At 56.6% G+C, this 18,257-nt stretch overlaps 7 protein-coding genes across 7 annotated transcripts; 4 read left to right on the top strand and 3 right to left on the bottom strand.

Annotated features, from left to right (window-relative positions):
* Positions 1-530: 530 nt before the first annotated feature.
* Positions 531-2,408, top strand: CMQ_6354 (ferrooxidoreductase; the record flags this gene model as incomplete). The annotated part of the gene is made up of 1 exon (XM_014315419.1): positions 531-2,408. One exon carries the CDS (start codon positions 531-533, stop codon positions 2,406-2,408), a length of 1,878 nt encoding a protein of 625 aa, XP_014170894.1.
* Positions 2,409-2,675: 267 nt separating this feature from the next.
* On the bottom strand, positions 2,676-3,939 carry CMQ_6201 (mosc domain containing protein; the record flags this gene model as incomplete). The annotated part of the gene is made up of 2 exons (XM_014315266.1): positions 2,676-3,842; positions 3,910-3,939. The coding sequence occupies 2 exons, from the start codon at positions 3,937-3,939 to the stop codon at positions 2,676-2,678; spliced, it is 1,197 nt and encodes a 398-aa protein (XP_014170741.1).
* Positions 3,940-4,719: 780 nt separating this feature from the next.
* Positions 4,720-5,013, bottom strand: CMQ_6377 (uncharacterized protein; the record flags this gene model as incomplete). The annotated part of the gene is made up of 1 exon (XM_014315442.1): positions 4,720-5,013. One exon carries the CDS (start codon positions 5,011-5,013, stop codon positions 4,720-4,722), a length of 294 nt encoding a protein of 97 aa, XP_014170917.1.
* A 1,153-nt stretch (positions 5,014-6,166) lies between these two features.
* CMQ_6069 (uncharacterized protein) lies at positions 6,167-7,416 on the bottom strand (the record flags this gene model as incomplete). The annotated part of the gene is made up of 3 exons (XM_014315134.1): positions 6,167-6,541; positions 6,589-7,151; positions 7,233-7,416. 3 exons carry the CDS (start codon positions 7,414-7,416, stop codon positions 6,167-6,169), a joined length of 1,122 nt encoding a protein of 373 aa, XP_014170609.1.
* Positions 7,417-8,834: 1,418 nt separating this feature from the next.
* Positions 8,835-10,288, top strand: CMQ_6260 (glutaryl-mitochondrial precursor; the record flags this gene model as incomplete). Its single annotated transcript, XM_014315325.1, has 2 exons — positions 8,835-9,039; positions 9,141-10,288. 2 exons carry the CDS (start codon positions 8,835-8,837, stop codon positions 10,286-10,288), a joined length of 1,353 nt encoding a protein of 450 aa, XP_014170800.1.
* An 875-nt stretch (positions 10,289-11,163) lies between these two features.
* CMQ_6373 (ubiquitin conjugating enzyme) lies at positions 11,164-12,174 on the top strand (the record flags this gene model as incomplete). The annotated part of the gene is made up of 5 exons (XM_014315438.1): positions 11,164-11,207; positions 11,460-11,505; positions 11,647-11,676; positions 11,775-11,958; positions 12,035-12,174. 5 exons carry the CDS (start codon positions 11,164-11,166, stop codon positions 12,172-12,174), a joined length of 444 nt encoding a protein of 147 aa, XP_014170913.1.
* Positions 12,175-14,901: 2,727 nt separating this feature from the next.
* CMQ_6037 (NADPH oxidase) lies at positions 14,902-18,097 on the top strand (the record flags this gene model as incomplete). Its single annotated transcript, XM_014315102.1, has 2 exons — positions 14,902-16,388; positions 17,047-18,097. The coding sequence occupies 2 exons, from the start codon at positions 14,902-14,904 to the stop codon at positions 18,095-18,097; spliced, it is 2,538 nt and encodes an 845-aa protein (XP_014170577.1).
* Positions 18,098-18,257: the final 160 nt, after the last annotated feature.

Genomic DNA, 18,257 nt, shown 5'->3' with positions numbered 1-18,257 from the left:
GCAAATCGATCCATCGGCGCCAAGACAATGCGGAGGACCATGGGCTCGTCAGAGGAAATTTGGAAGCTCCGGTTCCGGTGGCTGGTCCCACATATACGCAACGGCAGTGACAAAAGAGGTACATCGTGATACCTCTGGCGCTTCTTCCGAGACCCTTGTTCTGTCCAAGATTGGTCTGCCTACGTGCCAGCTATGGAAGCTCTCTTCTGTCGTGTCCCCCCCCTCACCCATTATGGCTCCAGTCATTTTATCTGATCTGTCTGTTTAGATGTTCCCAGCCAGTAGAAGAGTAGGAGGACAAAAAAAAAAGGAAAAAACATCCCACCTTCAATACTCAACTCCTCTTATTTGTGATACCTTCTTACTTCCTTTTCTCTTCCCTTTTGCTCTTCCTCCTCCCTTTCCCTTATCTTCTTCATCCTCTCTCCGTCCGCCCGTCTCCTTTCGTCCTCTCCGTCTGTCCCTCTCTTTGTTTCCTCCTTCTTCCCTCTTCTTTCTCCTCTTTCCCTCTTCTACCACACCCAGCCCGGATGCGATCCTCATTGGCGGCCGTCCTGGCCATGGCCACGTCGGCACTGGCCGAGCTGGTCACATTCGACTTCAATGTCTCGTGGGTGATGGTCAATCCTGACGGCGAGTTTGACCGCAAGGTGATCGGCATCAACGGCAAATGGCCGCTGCCCATCATCGAGGTCACGACGGGCGACCAGGTGGTGGTCAACATGCACAACGATCTGGGCGACAAGAGCACGTCGATCCACTGGCACGGCATGTTCCAGAACGGCACCACCGAGATGGACGGCGCCAGCATGGTGACGCAATGCCCCGTGCCGCCTGGTTCATCCATCACATACAACTTCACGGCCACGCAGAACGGCACGTACTGGTATCACTGCCACACGGACTACTGCTACCCTGACGGCTACCGCCAGGCCTTTATCATCCGTGATCCGGAGGCGCCCTTCACCTACGACGAGGAGCTCATCTTCACGCTGACAGACTGGTATCACGACCTGGTCGAGGACCTGGCTGACTCGTTCATGTCGCTATACAATCCCAGCGGTGCCGAGCCGATCCCGGATGCCTTCCTCGTGAACGACAAGCTGAATGCGTCGTACCCGGTCAAGGCCAACACGACGTACCTGATGCGCATCCTGAACACAGGCGCCTTTGTCGGCCAGTACTTTTACATTGAGGGCCAGAACTTTACCGTTGTCGAGGTGGACGGTGTGTACACGGAGCCGCAGGTGGCCGACACGCTGTACCTGGGCATTGCCCAGCGCTACGGCATCTTGGTGACGACACCGGCCGACATGGACGACTTCTGGAAGATCGTCACGGTGGCCGACCAGGACCTGCTGGACAGCATCCCGACGACGCTGCAGCTGAACGGCACGAACTGGCTGGTGTACAACAATGACTCGTCGCTGGAGCCGGCCAACATCACCGTTGCCGTCAGCGACGACCTGGTGCCCATTGACGATATGGTGCTGCTGCCGTACGACGGCGAGGAGCTGCTGCCGGAGCCGGACGTCATCGTCAACGTGACGGTGTACATGGTCAACCTGATGACGGGCTATAACTACGCGATGCTGGACAACATCACGTACACGCAGCCCAAGGTGCCGACGCTGTACTCGGCGCTGTCGGCCGGCTCCGAAGTGGCGACCAACGACGTGATCTATGGCGAGTACACGCATCCGATCGTGCTCGGCCACAACCAGGTGGTGCAGATCGTGCTGAACAACGGCGACAGCGGGTCGCACCCCTTCCATCTGCACGGCCACACCTTCCAGGTGCTGGACCGCTGGCCAGCTCTGGGCCCCGACTTTGCGTCGTTAGCCGATGCCAGCCCGATCGCCTATGATCCGGCCAACCACACGGCCTTTCCCGACAAGCCCATTCGCCGCGACACTCTGGTGCTGCCGCCCAACGGCTACGCCGTCATGCGCTTCCGCGCCGACAACCCGGGCGTCTGGATCTTCCATTGCCACATCGACTGGCATCTAGCGTCCGGCCTGGCCATGACGTTTATCGAGGCACCCGAGCTCCTGGCCACGCGCATCAGCGTGCCCGAGGACCACTACGCTGCCTGTGCTGCTGCCTCTGTGCCCACCGTCGGCAATGCTGCTGCCAACGCCAAGGACTTTACCGATCTGTCCGGCCAGAACAAGCAGCCCAAGACCATTCCGAACGGCTTCACCCCGCGTGGTGAGGCGGCCATGGCCTTCTCCGTGCTGTCTGCCCTTCTCGGCATCGTCTCGATCGTCATCTACGGCATGGCCGACCTGAAGCACCGCCCTATCGCGGAGGAGCCGCTGGGTGTCGTGACCGAGACTGCCAACAAGACGTCTGGTTCGGCCAGCGGTGCCAACGGCTCTGAGGAGGTTGTCACCAAGTCCGGCTAGCGTCGGCTTTTTGTGGGTGGTGCTTGCCTGTTCCCTTTTTTCCCGGAAAGGAAGGAAGAAAGGGAAGCTTGCTGTGTTGTACTACTTCTGTTTGTAATGCTTCTGTAGTTGACTTTCGTTGTGGAAGCTTGATTCTCTGCGTTCTATACCTATTTTCCTGTGTCGTCTATTCGCGACAGAACAATTGGATTCGATTGTATGATGAGATGACTTGACCCTGACCATGACCCGCACTTCTTTTCGCAATTCGCACAAGTCTTACGAGTCTCACAAGCTCGGCCAGTCCCAAACAGTGCGTTCCTTGTTTCGCCGAACAACGTCGACAGAGTCGCCCACGGCGACAACCACATCGCGGCTGCCATCAAGGAAGGCGTAGCGGCCGAAGACGGGCGAGTATTTGATGCCCGTGTCGACGCGTCGGTCCTTGGAGAGCCGCTTGAGCACCTCGCCGAGCTCGCCAGCCGCCGGCGCACCTGTGCCATAGTCCACGTTGAGCGAAGTACAGCGGGCACAGTTGCTCGTCAGCAGCAGCCGGAAGTCACGGGCCTTGTCGACATGGTTACCCTGGCCGTCTGCGGCCTCGTCGCTGCTCGTTATCTGCAGTTCCGCCCAAAAATCCTCCGACCAAGCGGCCTCGCCGTCCACCACGATATTAGGTCGGAACTTGTACATGGGGACCGCCATTCCGGCCGACATTCGCGCACTCATGTTGGCACCCGATGCCTCGGATGTCACCAGCAGCGGCGCGCAGTCGGTGAATGTCAGCCACGGGTCCGCCGGGTCCGCTGGGTCGTCTGTCGGCGAGCCGCTGCCGTGCAAACGGGCCCCCAACACGCCCGTGACGGCCGCCACGTACGCGAGCAGTGCCAGCCAGCCGCCGAGCAGGAGCACCAGCCAGCCGCCTGGCAGAAGTGCCGGCAGCAGCCAAGCCGAGAGGTGCCGATTGGGCCTCCCCCCCACGCGGCTTTCCCTTTTTTTCGGCTTCAACGTCTCGCCCAGCACCGGACGCTGCCCGCTGCCAATGTACACGAGCAAGACGTCGAAGCCAAAGCAGGCGCGGAACCAAGCGTCGTACGTCTCTCCCATCCGGCAGCCAGTGGCCGGGCTGCCGTGCAGGTTCGTCGGCCAAGTCGCGAGCTCGGCCACCGACGGGTCGAGCGGGATGCGGAGAGGCGGCGGGGCCACCGGTGACATTGTCGTCGGACCCTGCAGCGCGTCCGGCGGATGGTATCGCACAACCACACTGTCGCCGTCCAGCTCCTGCGAGAAGAGCGCGCACTCGGGAAACCCGGCCAGTTGCATCTTGGTGAAGCCGGTCTTGCAGCGATGTGACGTCATCAGCATAAAGTGGCGGTCGTGGCGGACGCCCTGCGGACCAATCGTCGCGGTCAGGACGGGGATGCCGCGAAGACCCTTGACCGGGTAGACGTAGAGCTGTGGCCGGCATCACGGGGTAAGCATAGAGTCAAGGGAGGATGATAAGGATTGAACTGCAGCCTACCTCGGTAACTTTCATCGTGACAAAATTCATATGTTGGCGTTGACAATTTGATACAAAGAAGGAGCTTTGAAAAGTCGGACGGGCAAAATACAGAGGTGGGAAGAGAAAAGAGGAGGGGAAGCAAGAGGGATACCAGATGTGATATCATAAATCGAGACTCCTTATCGTTCTTGTCGGCCCTCTCTCCGTTGGGCCGCGGCAATGACACAGCTGTCTGGCCAGAGAAGCTGTAATCGATCAGCTGCGTGTGTGTGTTGTCGACCGTAGCGTGAGACTGACGCAAAGGACGCACAATGTTGGGATTTGAGGCACCGCTGCAGAAACGGCATAAAACGACATCCGGAACTTGATGAGACAGCGATCCCGATCAAGCCAAGGCTAGTTTAGGAAAGTGCGGAGTTAGCTAGCAAGAAGCGCGTTCGAATTGGGCAATCCGCCTCGAACTGCCTCTGTGAGCTCGTCCAATCATAACGGATAGACCCAGATGCAGCCTCGCGAGATGCCTCGGGATTCGGCTATAAGCTACCAACCATTTTGATATTCGTTTTTTATCCATTCAGTCATGTTGCCTGTCAGGCTAAAGGATATAAATGCTTCAATGGCCTCATTCCCTCATGACGAACCTAAACTACGACCCTAGACTCCGTTTTGTATAACAAAAGATATTGACAGAAAATGCAGAAGAGCCGGCACCATAGTGATATGGAATGCCGGCACCCATGAGCCCAAAATGTACAGATGGATAAGTGCAGAAAGTGCAAAAGAGAACCTAAACGCCCCACCAAGTCTAAAGCAGTATCAAACGCAACCCTACATTAGCAAGGCTGCTATCACAGAGCCAAGCACACTTAGCAGGAGCGAGCCCTTGCTCATGGTGCGACTGCCACTCGCAATAACCACCGTTGTGGATTGTCCAGTCGCAACGATAACACCAGTAGAAGCGACAATTCCTTTGCTCGAAATTGCCACGCCTGAAACGACCGTTGGCACAACGGGCGAGGAGATGTTGGTGAAGGGTCCTGGGTGCAGGACCTTGGAGAACGTGGTTGCCGTTGTTGCTGCTGTTGCAGAGGCTGAAAGGCCTGTTGTCAGTATGACTTTCATAGCAAAGACAGACACGGAGCTTGGGACGGTGTCTGGAGTTGCGTCTGTGGGACCCCAGAAAGTCAAAGCTGACGTTGCTACAGCTGGGGGAGCTGAAGAAGCTAAAGGGGCTGAAACAGAGACGGTTGTAGGAGAGGCAGCGGTCAGAATATAGGGGACGACTGTGAGGACAGAGGTGGCGGTGACAACACTAGTGTCATCTAAAGCGCTGGAGCAGGCGTCGGAAATAGGATCAGAGGGAGAGGAGGTAGAATCAAGGTTAACTTGTTCAATGGTGGCGGAATTGGTGGCAGTGACAGGGTCAGAGATCATGGTTGAGTCACGAGTAAATGTAGTGGCGATCGTGATTTTCTCTGCGGCATGGGCTACGGGGTTTTTGCGGAATGCTGCCACGACTATGAGGGAGGAATCCGAGGTTGCGGTAGAGGTTGTGGCAAAGGTGAAGGTAGAGGTAGCAGTGGAGATAGATGTAGATGTCGAGGTAGAGGTGGATGTAGATGTTGAGGTATAAGCAGAGGTGGATGTAGATGTAGAAGTAAACGTTGACATGGACGTAAACGTAGACGTCGACGTCGACGTGGAAGTAGATGCTGAGGTGTATGTAGACGAGGTGGAGGCTGAAATGGAAGTGGAACTTAGGGTAGACTCTGGAATAGACGTTGAAGTGGAAGCTACCACTGGAGTGGAGGTGGAAGTGGAGGTGACAGTGACAGTGTAATCGGATGGACAGTCAGAAGTAGAAGTGACAGTGGAGGTGGAGGTGACGGTAAGACCCAGATCAGAAACCAGATCGGTGGGATCAGAGGCAGCCAGAGTGATCACGGCAAGGTGCCGAGTACGGGTGGTGTAGGTGGTAGCATCTTCAGTGATGGTGATGGTGACTTCAGAGGTTATAGTCTCAAGCGAGGACGAGGAGACAGGTCCCAAGGAAGAGATGGTGGAAGTGATGAAAGAAGAAGAGAGGAATGCGGATGTGACCGTCAGAGAAGAGTTGATAAAAGAGGCGGCAGAGACGGGAGAAGATGTGGCAGACGTCAGAGAGAAGACTGGTTCAGATGACGGGTTCTTGCCTGCAGCTTCCACCGCTCCAGTGACAGTCGCCTCTGTCGAAGCTGATGTACTTTCCACCGCTTTGGGGGTGGATTGCAACACACTAGTAGTTTTCACTGAGCTGGGGTCTGCCATAGAACTGCTCTCTGCTACAGAAGTGGTAGACGAACTCTTGGTGCCCAAGGTGGTAGACGTGGTATTGGGATAGAGGAAGGTGCTGGAAGAGCTGCTGGTAGAGGCGACGGAAGTGGTGTTTATGGAAGTAGCTAGAGTAGCAGTGGAAAAGGTGCTTGAGGCAGTAGTCAGGCTTGACACGGTAGAAGTGGTGTTCACGGAAGCTGCCAGGATAGAGGCAGTGGAAACTGTGCTTGAGGCAGTTGCTGAGGAAGATGCGACGGAAGTAGTGCTTGTGGAGTTGGTGGTAGTGGTTGCGCCATTGGATGAAAATGTGGCAGTGGCCGTAGCCGAGGCTGTGGTGCTGAATATGCTGCTTGTGCAATTAGTCTCACCTTCACTGCAGGCCACGGTCTCCTCGACCGTTAGGGTAGAGGTCGTGGACGTAGCCACATCGTCATCTGTGCAGCTGCAGTCCACCGTCGAGACGAAGACTGTCCGTGGCACAGTGGATGTGCTGGAGCCACCTGCTGTGGTTTCTGTGGTTTGGAAGATCTGTCCGGTGATCGACGTCTCGCTGCTAGTGCTGCTGATGCTGGTAATTGTACCGGTGGAGCTACTGGGAATGCTTGATGTAGTGCCGGCAATTGTGCTGGGGGTGCTAACAGCGTCGGCAGTGGTGACAGTCGTGCTGTGGCTGCTGGTTGTCGGCGTGGCTGAAGTGACAGTGCTAGTGGCCGTTGAGGATGGCGTAGTAGACGTTCCAGACGTCGTCTGTGCTGCAGCTGTGGTGGAGCTCGTAGTCGACGAGCTGGACCCGCTGTAGTAAAGGTTGTAAATGAAATCAAACGTGCTCGAGTCCTCACCACCACATGTGTAGGCCTCATACGGTGACGGGCAAGTGAATGAACAGGCTGAGGAGTCGTACGTCTTCTCGATCGTCGGCTCAGAAGAGGCACACACGCAGAATCTGACTAGTTAGTAAAGACCAGAAAAGAGTCTGCACAAACAGAAATAAAAGACTTGCTGTTCAGCCAAGCCGTAGTATGCGTGACCGGCTGCGGTGCACTTCTCCTGGCAGGCCGTCGGGCCGTTGGCGGTTAAAGTGAAGGTCTCTGCAAACTTGGAGCTCACGCTCACGCAGCCAAGGCTGGTGTCTGCCAGAACGCCGTGTGGCACTGCCAGCAGAGCAATGACAGCGAGCTGCAGAAACGAGGATACTGAGAATGTAGCAGACATTTTTGCGTTTAAGGCAGAGAATGCAAGACAGCGCAATGCGGGAGCCGGAAGAGAGCGGAATCTAGTGTAAGTTGAAGATGGCTCAAAAGGAGTGGTGGCCAGACAACGTTGGATAGATGAGAGTGGTGGAAGCGAGTCGAGAAAGTCGGAAGAGGCAAGGTGAGGTGAGGTCAATGGCGAAATAGGAGGACAATGGTAAAGTGGCTGATATATCAACGAGCCAGCGGCCAGTCCCTCGGTGTTTGATGAAGGCCAGGGAGACAGGATACAAAGGGAGAGGAAAGGGAGTCCTGATGTATCCCAGCTCGAGGCAAGGTCCATGCAACATCTCGAATGGTTCTCGATGGACCCAACCACCCCTTTACGGGGCGATGTAATCCTCTCAGCCCAGATCTGTGAGGCCGAACCGGAACTCTCGTCCCAGCGAGAAGCCAGTAGATCTAGACACCAGAGAAAACTGCCTGTTTAGGCAGTTGGGTGTGTGTCGGTGAGGGCAGCAGCCAATCAGACGGCCTTGTCAGAGAAGGGATGCCACGACGAAGAATGCAGAGCGGTGCCAGATTTCAGGGGGGGGCAAGGCCTGACCACGGCTCTCGAGCGGGCAGCCATGCTGGAGGGCGGGCCATCCGGTCCAGGGGCTGGCTCCATGCCAGGCGGGGCGCGAGTCGTGCGCGTTCCCGTGCAGTCGAGTCCATTCTTCAGGGCCCAGGGCCAGGGAGGCTGGGCTCGCTGGCATGCAGAGCTTCGAAAAGGAAGGAAAAAGGGCCGTGGTAAAGAGGCCCAACGCGTGGTGCACAGCCTAGGCGAGGAATGGCGTTTCCTAGATTTAGCGGCAGCGGTCAGGCCCTGGAATGCCATAACGCCTCGATCGTCGTGAAAGAGTGGAGAGCGGGGGGGATGTGGCAGATTGGGAGGGATGGATGAGAAGGAGAACACGAAACTAGGAAGACGATGTTTTAAAAGGAGAAAGATGTCTGTGGCACGGCTGTATTCGTCATTGCCTCCCTCTCTACATAGCACGAGGGTGCATCGACTGTTGGTCGTCCCTTCCGTCTCACCGTCCACTCTGTGACCCCTCCTTCCGTCAGCGAGCAGAGAACCAAGACACAAAAAAGCAGGCCATCTCTGCCTGCCGTTGACGTAACGCGTCGACGTCTAGACGGAGCTCTGATGCGAGCTGAGCTTCCGACCAGCAAGGACTGTCCGATTGTCGGCTGTGGTTCGGCTCAGACCTGTTAGTCAGCCTCGGCTCAGGGCTGCTCCGCATTTTAGCCTGTATTCTCTCGCCGATGTAAAGCTTGGTGATTCCATGCAGTGAAGCGTGGATGCGCCGTGCCTGTCCGGCTCTCTCTTTCCGTTCTGATCGCCTCCTTTCTGTCGAGCTGTCGTTTCACCTTTGCCCTTGCGCTTCTAAGGCCATGTCTCGCTTTCTAGGCCGTCGCTACGCCGGCTGCTGGCTCCGCCAAGCGCCCTCTGCCGCCAGACGCTGCTATTCTGCACCAGTGTCCGCCTTTGACTGGCAGGATCCGCTCGCCTCCAAGACCCTGCTTACGGACGAGGAGCAGGCCATTTCAGAGACAGCCGAGCGCTACTGCCAGGAAAAGCTGGCGCCGCGCGTTCTGGGTGTGTGTCCGTGTTTTTCTCCCTACACAATCTCATGATGCTCCCTTGCCTCACGCGAGGCGTGTTTTTCTGTCCTGTCTCCACCCCCCGTCGTGCCTGAGCAAGCCGTGTTAATGCGTCCGAAGAGGCCTATCGAAACGAGCACTACGACAAGGCGATCCTGCAGGAGATGGGCCAGCTGGGCCTTCTGGGTGCCACGATCCAGGGCTACGGCTGTGCGGGCGTGTCGACGGTGGCGGGAGCACTGATCACGCGGGCGGTCGAGCGCGTCGACTCGGGCTACCGGTCCGGCATGAGCGTGCAGTCAAGCCTGGCCATGGGCGGGATCTACGAGTTCGGCAGTGAGGAGCAGAAGGAGCGGTTCCTGCCGGCGATGGCGCGTGGCGAGCTGCTGGGGGCATTTGGGCTGACGGAGCCGAATCACGGCAGCGATCCGGGCTCGCTGGAGACGACGGCGACGGCAGATCCGACACGACCGGGCTACTATCAGCTCAGCGGCTCCAAGACCTGGATCACCAACAGCCCGATCGCGGACGTGCTGCTGGTGTGGGCCAAGCTGGCCGACCCGACCTCGGGCAAGCTCGGAGCTGACGGCAAGCCCAAGAAGACGATCCGCGGCTTCCTGGTCGAGCGCAAGGACTGCCCGCCCGGCACGCTGGAGACGCCCAAAATCGCGAACAAGACCGGCCTGCGGGCCAGCATCACCGGCATGATCCACCTCGACCGCTGCCCCGTGCCGGCCGCCAACCTGCTGCCGCACGGCGAGGGTCTCCGTGGACCCTTTACCTGCCTCAACCACGCCCGTTATGGCATCGCGCTCGGCGTCATGGGCGCGCTCGAGGACTGCATCGCGCGCGCCCGCACCTACGCCCTCGAGCGCACCCAGTTCCGCGGCAACCCGCTGGCCCGCTACCAGCTGGTCCAGAAAAAGCTCGCCGATGCTGCCACTGATGCCGCCTACGGCACCCTCGCCGCCATCCAGGTTGGCCGCGCCAAGGATGCCGCCACCGGCGCCAGCGCCTCGGCCGTACCCGACATGATCAGCATGGTCAAGCGCCAGAACTGCGACCGCGCCCTGCAGGGAGCCCGCGTCCTGCAGGAGATCTTTGGCGGTAACGCCGTCAGCGACGAATACGCCATCGGCCGCCACGTCGCCAACCTCTACGTCACCCAGACGTACGAGGGCCAGAGCGACATCCACAGTCTCATCATCGGCCGTGCCATCACGGGCGTGCAGGCATTTGCTTAAACGCCAGACAGGCTGGCTAGACGGACGGCAGAACACGTACGAGTAGTTCTCTCGAGTGCTAATAACAAATCAGCATGACACATGGTCTGATTGCTGCCGTGTTCAGTATCCAGCCGTACTATTCGTACTCGCAAACAGCGCCACAAGGGACGGAATATTTTGTGATCTCTGCCTCTTACAAGACTATGCAAAGCTATACTCGTACTGCCCACCCTGCCTGCATGTCGCCGTATTTGTCTATGCTAATTGCGCTGGCATGCCTTACCACCGCTGCTGCACGCTGGACTGTTATCACATTGGTGATTACATAATCATACTAAGTTGCGCCCCAATGCTGCGCCTCCCTGTTTTGCCCACGCTGCCCAAAACGGCTCTGGTTGGACGAGGTGGCCAAACCGCCCACAGAGAGAGTGGGGCAATGGACTCCCCTCTCCACGCCGTCATTTCTCGCTCTTTTCCCTCTCGTCAACATCCTTTTTCTCCTTTCCCTTTCCTCTGTCCCGCAACCAACCTCATCACAGCATTTCGCCCGACTCCATCCAACGACTAGGTAAGCATGCAACCCTGGATCTTGTGCACCTCTGCCTCGCTAGACATATATTACCATTGTCTTAGCCCTTACCGGCAGCCTCTTTATCTTTGCCCCTCCTGTTCCTTTTTCTTGCCTCGTGGCGTCTTTTCATCACGCTTCTTTTGGATTCCCTACTGACCAGATAAATATCAGGACCCCCCGTTCCTATCTACAACCAACACCTACTCTTGTTGGTAGCACAAACACCTAGCGACACCGTGGTCTCAAGTCAGATACACGGAACTGACGGTCGTCCTACGCCGTCACTTTATATACACCTCTCCCTCTCATCACATAACACACAATGGCGTTGAAGCGCATTAACAAGGAACTCGCCGACCTCGGCCGGTACGTTATTGGGCCTCCCATGCCACCCTTCCCTATCATCCCCCAGTCTTCCTTCGCAGCCGCCCTTCATCTGTTTCTTTGCCGCCCTCAAAAATAAGGCTTCCAAGGTGGGGCAGGGTTTTTGCGCGGGGCTTTTCCTTACTCCCCTCCCTTCATCGTCCAGCCATGACTAGGAGAAATCAGCATCACTGCTTTTGCGACACATCTCTAGTGGCCTTCCAGGTTGTTACGTTGGCTGACTCTTTGCTACAGTGATCCGCCCTCCTCCTGCTCGGCCGGCCCGACAGGCGATGATCTGGTACGTGACACATTTTTACCCTCGTGCACTTCTGCTAGTCGCCACTAGTCAGCTAGACCATCTGTCTTGGATCGCTGGCGGCGAAGCATTTTTTGTCGAGAGGCTTGGTTCCGCGTTTCGTCTCACTAACATGTGCAACAGTTCCACTGGCAGGCAACTATTATGGGCCCGGTAAGCCAAACAACCATGACCTCCCACACGCCACGAACGAACACATCACTCGTACGGTAACCACTTATTGGCCTTGTTACTGACTTCGCAATAAATAGAGCGACTCTCCGTACTCTGGCGGCGTTTTCTTTCTCAGCATCCACTTCCCTACAGACTACCCGTTCAAGCCGCCTAAGGTCAACTTTACCACTCGCATTTACCACCCCAACATCAACGGCAATGGCAGCATCTGCTTAGATATCCTACGTGACCAGTGGAGCCCGGCCTTGACAATTTCAAAGGGTACGTCGTCTTGTCAGCCCATTGCGAGCTAACCATCTCTTTGGTCTGAACGGTCGATTACTGACTTGGGTTGTAGTTCTGCTGTCCATCTGCTCTATGCTGACAGACCCTAACCCGGACGACCCGCTTGTTCCCGAGATCGCACATGTGTACAAGACGGACCGGGCCAAGTACGAGGCCACGGCGCGTGAGTGGACTCATAAATACGCTGTCTAGCCGACCGGGTTCCCGTTCTTCCACACGGGGGAAAACGGGATGTCGCATGCGGTTCAACTGTGTGCGACAACGACGAGCGAGAGCGAATGGATTTATTCAGCTGTGTAATGCGGTGGTCAGAGTTGGGCTAGGCGACTGTAGGGTTCGACGATACCAATGACGCAACAGGCTTCATGCCTTTTCTACAACTACTTCACCACACAAGACATGCAATTTTTTCTCTCTCATACACAACACGCACTTCTGGGCATGCGCTTGGAGCTGGGTCTGTCTATTTTTGATTTTTCTGTTGTCCGTGTTCACTTTGCTTTTTCCTGCATCTCGTACATAAAGCATTCCATGGCTGGGGTGAATTGCATTGACGATATGTGACTGAGCCCACGATCCCAGTGAGTGCATCTGGAATACAGGTGTTTCTGTCCTGCGGGCGGAACGGGTGGAAGTTTTGCGAAGCTGAGTAATGGAATACCGGTCATCATGGATAAGGGGGCATTGGAGGTAGCAGTTCAGTTGGTGCGAGAAAGGAACGGGCAGTATCTTGTGGTAGAAAGGTTGTGCGCAGTAAAAGACAAGCATCGACAGAGGGAAGTTGGACAGTTATCGGTCGCCTGCCTTTGCTTTTGTAGGTCAATAAAACACACGTCTGCAAGCATGCATTTAAGACAGTTGAGTACGAAGTACATGTATGATAATTGTAAGCAGACATCAGACTTGGTCTTCCAAGACATCTTGGCGTAGGAACAACGCTGCATTAGCTAGATGGCCCAGCCAATAGTCACGGCAAAGGTACTTCTTATGTGAGAAGAACAAGGCGTGATCGCCTAACCTAACGCAGGCAGGCTGGTGCAGCGGCTATTGTCTTGGGTTAGCAAAATGTGATATCTATTTATATATGCACGTTGTTTCTGCTCGATGAGCCGAGATTCAGCTCGGCCGGAAAGTGTATAGGAGGGAGCAAAACCGACAGGGGACGCCTGTTAGACACTTACGAAGTATAAGTATAATCCCGAAACACGTCTAAAATAGGCTTAGAAGTAAACGTGCAGTAGGGAGTTGGCAAGAAGGATTGTGTTTCTTGTTACTCTACCGTCTACTCCGTATGGGCTACTATGTATCTTGCATTGTGGTATATAGGAGACTACGATACTGCGAATGACGCACTCCGTCGTCTTAAGCCAGTCTCTGGTTTCCCGTTGCGTTGCAGAGTTATGTTTCGCCAGGGGATCCTGCGACAGTGGGGAGGGGTTAAGGGGCTGGCCAATGAGAAGCATGTGCAAATATTGCATGCTGGCGGCTTCACGTTGGCACGGAGTGCAGTGGCCTATTCCTCCTTTATTGAGCTGAACAGAGAAGGAGTGAAATCCTGCAATGTTCTTCACTCTTTCTTGCCTTGGGCGTCGCATTCTGTACGAGTACATAAATGAAGGTCTGAACAGCCGAGATTGCGACGAAAACTTGTCCCAGCGTGTGCTAGTACTCCACGGACAGAATATGCAACTACCAGTATTAGCCATACTGGAAAGATGAATACTCCGTAACGGCCTAGAGCCTCTTCAGGGGTCCGGCCAGCTCCCCCTGACCCCTGGCAGCAGTGATGTTGTAGCGCTGCCACAGGCCGGTGGCCGTTAGTCCTAATCTAGCTGCAGGTTGTTTCGGAAACGTCCGTGGCAGGTGCTAGCTTGCGGCACACTGACCTCCCAACGCTGCTGCCCTCATTTCGTTTTACCGCCTGGCCCTCTCAATATCTTACGACGGGCTGCTGAAGCGGCTAGTGCGTGCCCTGTTGTCTCTCTGAACTCTATCGTCTGTTAGCCCACATCTGTGTCCGATAAAGCTATGTCGATCCTCAGAGCCTCTCTGTGACAGGTTCTGGCATGTGCCTGCTGCTGACTCGCGTTTCAAGATACAACCATCTTCAAGGCCAAGCGTATGTTAGTCGTCGCCTCTTCATCACCATCTTCTCGCCAGACAAAACGACGTCCACAATGTGCAGTCTCATCCTGGCACGCACCGGCTCAAAGGCCTATCCGCAATCGCAACATCCCATGTGCAGGCATGATCGGCACAAGAAATAAAAACCGCCCTACGTTTCTAAGGTCCAGACGCCCAGACGTTTAACGTTCTTACCCCCGTCTCCATGCCCCCGATTTGTCCTCCTTTGCCCCTGTCCCGCTTTTCCGGGCTCTTTCCTTCGTATTACTCTGCTGATTTCCTCCTGATTTTCTTTCGCCCTTCTTGTCGTCGTCGCTGTGTGTTTGGATTGAGTTCCGTCCGTGAAGACCTCTGCCCAGGCTGCTGTTCTTTTCGACCTCTCTTACGATCTTTTCCTCTCACCACAAGTCGCCGGACGGCCACTCTCTTTAGTCGATGCACAACATCTTATTCAGCAGGTTCTGAACATCCACCTTTTCATTTTTTCCAGCAACAGGCGAGAAACTCGAGCGAGCAGAGCTTTGCTAGCAAACCTAATACATCATGGATTACCAAGAATACGGGTCCGAGAAGGTCTCGGAGCGGGCACGATGGACGCCATTGACGCGGATGCTGCTGTCGGGCGAGATGACACAGGAGCGACAGAAGGAGCTCACGTCCCGGGAGAAAGAATTGACCGCTGGATGATCAACGAAGGATACCGCCGCGTGTTTGTGCCCCCGTTCCATCCGAGATGTATTTGGGTGCCGAGCTGACTGTGGCAGATTTGTTTTTGTCTTTATGCTGCTGCACGCCATGTTCTTCAGCTTCGGCTTCGTCAACTACTCGCGCAAGGACAACCTGGCGGTGGCACGGAGCACGTTTGGGCCGACGTACATGATTGCGCGGTCGGCGGCACTGGTGCTGCACTTTGACGTGGCGCTGGTGCTGTTCCCGGTGTGCCGGACATTCATCTCGCTGGCACGGCAGACGCCGCTCAACGGGATCATCCAATTCGACAAGAACATCACGTTCCACATCACGACGGCCTGGTCGATTGTGTTCTTCTCGTGGGTGCACACGATCGCGCACTGGAACAACTTTGCACAGATCGCGGCGAAGAACAACCTGGGCATCTACGGCTGGCTGCTGGCCAACTTCGTGTCGGGACCGGGCTGGACAGGCTACGTGATGCTGATCGCGCTGATGGGCATGGTGCTGACGTCGGTGGAGAAGCCACGGCGGGCCAATTACGAGCGGTTCTGGTACACGCACCACATGTTTGTCGTCTTCTTCTTCTTCTGGGCCATCCACGGAGCCTTCTGCATGATCCAGCCGGACTTTGCGCCGTTCTGCATCTCGATCGGCACGCAGGCGGTCGGGGTGTTCTGGCAGTTCTGGATGTACGGTGGCTTCGTCTATCTGGCCGAGCGGGTGGCGCGTGAGATGCGTGGACGACACAACACGTACATCAGCAAGGTGGTGCAGCACCCGAGCAACGTGTGCGAGATCCAGATCAAGAAGGAGAACACCAAGACGCGGGCGGGCCAGTACATCTTCCTCTGCTGTCCGGCAGTGTCGATCTGGCAGTACCACCCGTTCACGCTGACGAGCGCGCCGGAGGAGGACTACATCTCGGTGCACATCCGTGTGGCCGGCGACTTCACCACAGCGCTGGCCAAGGCGGTCGGCTGTGACTTTGGCAAGGACAAGGACGCGTCCAAGGTGGTGGGCGTCAGCGGCGGTGACGGCAGCGACGTGGACCCGGCTCTGCGCCGCATTCTGCCGCGTGTCTATGTGGACGGGCCGTTTGGATCGGCGTCCGAGGACGTGTTCAAGTACGAGATTGCGATGCTGGTGGGAGCCGGCATTGGCGTGACGCCGTTTGCGTCGATCCTCAAGAGCATCTGGTACCGGATGAACTATCCACAGACGAAGACGCGGCTGTCCAAGGTGTACTTTTTCTGGATCTGCCGTGACTTTGGCTCGTTTGAGTGGTTCCGCTCGCTGCTGCTGGCCATCGAGGCCCAGGACGTCGACAACCGCATCGAGATCCACACGTACCTGACGGCCAAGATCAAGATTGACGATGCCACCAACATCATGATCAACGACGCCAACGCTGACAAGGACGCCATCACCGGTCTGCGCGCGCCAACCAACTTTGGTCGGCCCAACTGGGACATGATCTTCCGCGGCATCCGCAAGCTGCACACCCCTGCCGAGGCTGGCGTCTTCTTCTGCGGGCCCAAGGGCCTCGGCAGCACGCTGCATATCTTCTGTAACAAATACAGCGAGCCAGGGTGCGTATCGAGACTGTCTGTTTTGCTTCTGCTGCCGCCTGCTAACATCTTCACAGCTTCTCGTTCGTCTGGGGAAAGGAGAATTTCTAGAACAACCACGACATGCCTCACCCCCCTTTGTGCTTTTCCTGTCTTGCAAATCATTTCCCTGCCCTATTTTTTTCTTTTACTTTTTTTTTATACACCCCTAGCGCGCCGGACGCAAAGAACTTCTTGCTTACTCATTGGGTTTGGATACTATTTGTCACGAGGACGGGGAGAGGTGTTGGGGAGACAAAGCGAGGCCAGCTGCGTCGAGCAATCGAAGCCAGGCTCTGCTGTGTCCCCGTCTGTCCGCCTAGACAGGCCCTTGTTGTCTATTTGGGGATGACGAGGACCGGGTGGATGGCTGCAGCTAGCCGTGCGACAGTGGCTCCAGGTCCAGGCAGAGAGACAATACAGACAAATAGAAGATGTTGCTAATGGATGAATACTGAGCAAAACTGACAGATGCATTGGCCTCGTAAGCATCCAATGGGAATACATTACGTAAGCACAGACAAGGCTTAGTTCGCTGCAGTCTAGCCAATAGGACGTTGGCACCCGAGGCTAGTTCGAAGCCTCGGCAAATAGCCTCAATCGAAGGGAGCATCTTCCCCTCTTCTTGCGAGTCTCTCAGCCCGTCTTCCATCCTTGTTTGGTACCCCATCGTCCCCATGTCGGCCGATTTCTGGGCCGGCTATATCAGCGGTGCCGCCGGCATTCTCATTGGCAACCCGCTAGACATTGTCAAGGTGCGCCTGCAGGCAGGCACATACTCGACCTCATCGTCGCTGTCGTCACTTTCGTCTCTGCCGGTTTCTTTATCGTCATCGCCGTCGTCGTCGTCGTCCTTCTCCTCGTCTGCCATTCTGCGCCGCACCGTCGCTCTGGCCACGGGTGCGGCAGCGCCCATTCTCGGCTACGGTGCCCTCAACGCGCTCCTCTTTGTGTCGTACCGCCAGGCCGAAGAAGTCCTCCAGCCAGGATCGAGTGCCGGTCTCCAGGACGGCAGCCCGTCCTCGCTGACGACGACCTGGCTCGCCGGTGCCGTTGCCGGGCTCGCCACCTGGGTCGTCAGCACGCCGACAGAGCTGATCAAGTGCCAGGCCCAGACAGCCCCGACTCGGACGGCCTCTTCACCCCCCTCTTCTTGGGCCATTGCCCGTCAGGTCTGGACGACCAGCGGCCTGCGCGGCTTCTTTCTTGGCGGCTCCGTCACGGCCCTGCGCGACAGCATCGGATACGGCTTCTACTTCTGGTCGTACCAGCTGGCAACGGATGCCTGGAGGCAGCGCTGGCCCGCAGACGACGGCAGCACCAACACCAGCACCAACTCCCAGACGGCAGCCCTCGTCTGTGGCGGCCTCGCCGGCATCGTCACCTGGGCCAGCGTCTTCCCGCTCGACGTGGTCAAGACCCGCGTTCAGGCCCAGGTCCAGACCCAAACCGCCGCCCTCACCTCGGCCTCCTCTCCGCTGCTCGCAACCTCCTCGCCTCCTCGCCTCTCCACCCTTCAGATCACCCGGCTCGCCTATCGGGAGGGCGGCCTGGCCGTCTTCTTCCGCGGTCTCGGCGTCTGTAGCGCCCGCGCGTTCGTCGTCAATGCCGTCCAGTGGGCCGTCTACGAATGGATCATGCGCGAGCTGGGCGCAACGCCGGGTTTGCGCGAGGAGGGTGTCGCCATGTGATGGCATCGGTTAGGCTGAAAGGCCCGAGGAGACGGGACGAAAATAGACAAATTGCGCAAAATCAGCACGCATAGATTGTGTATGCTTATAGACAGTAGTCCATGGTGTGGGACATAAAATAAATTGAGATCATCACTCCGATACATGCCATGATGCAATC

Source organism: Grosmannia clavigera, assembly GCF_000143105.1.
Source record: "Grosmannia clavigera kw1407 unplaced genomic scaffold GCSC_167, whole genome shotgun sequence".
Classification (NCBI taxonomy): domain Eukaryota; kingdom Fungi; phylum Ascomycota; class Sordariomycetes; order Ophiostomatales; family Ophiostomataceae; genus Leptographium; species Leptographium clavigerum.
Note: the sequence above shows the minus strand (reverse complement) of the source record. Positions and strands in the feature narration are given on the sequence as shown.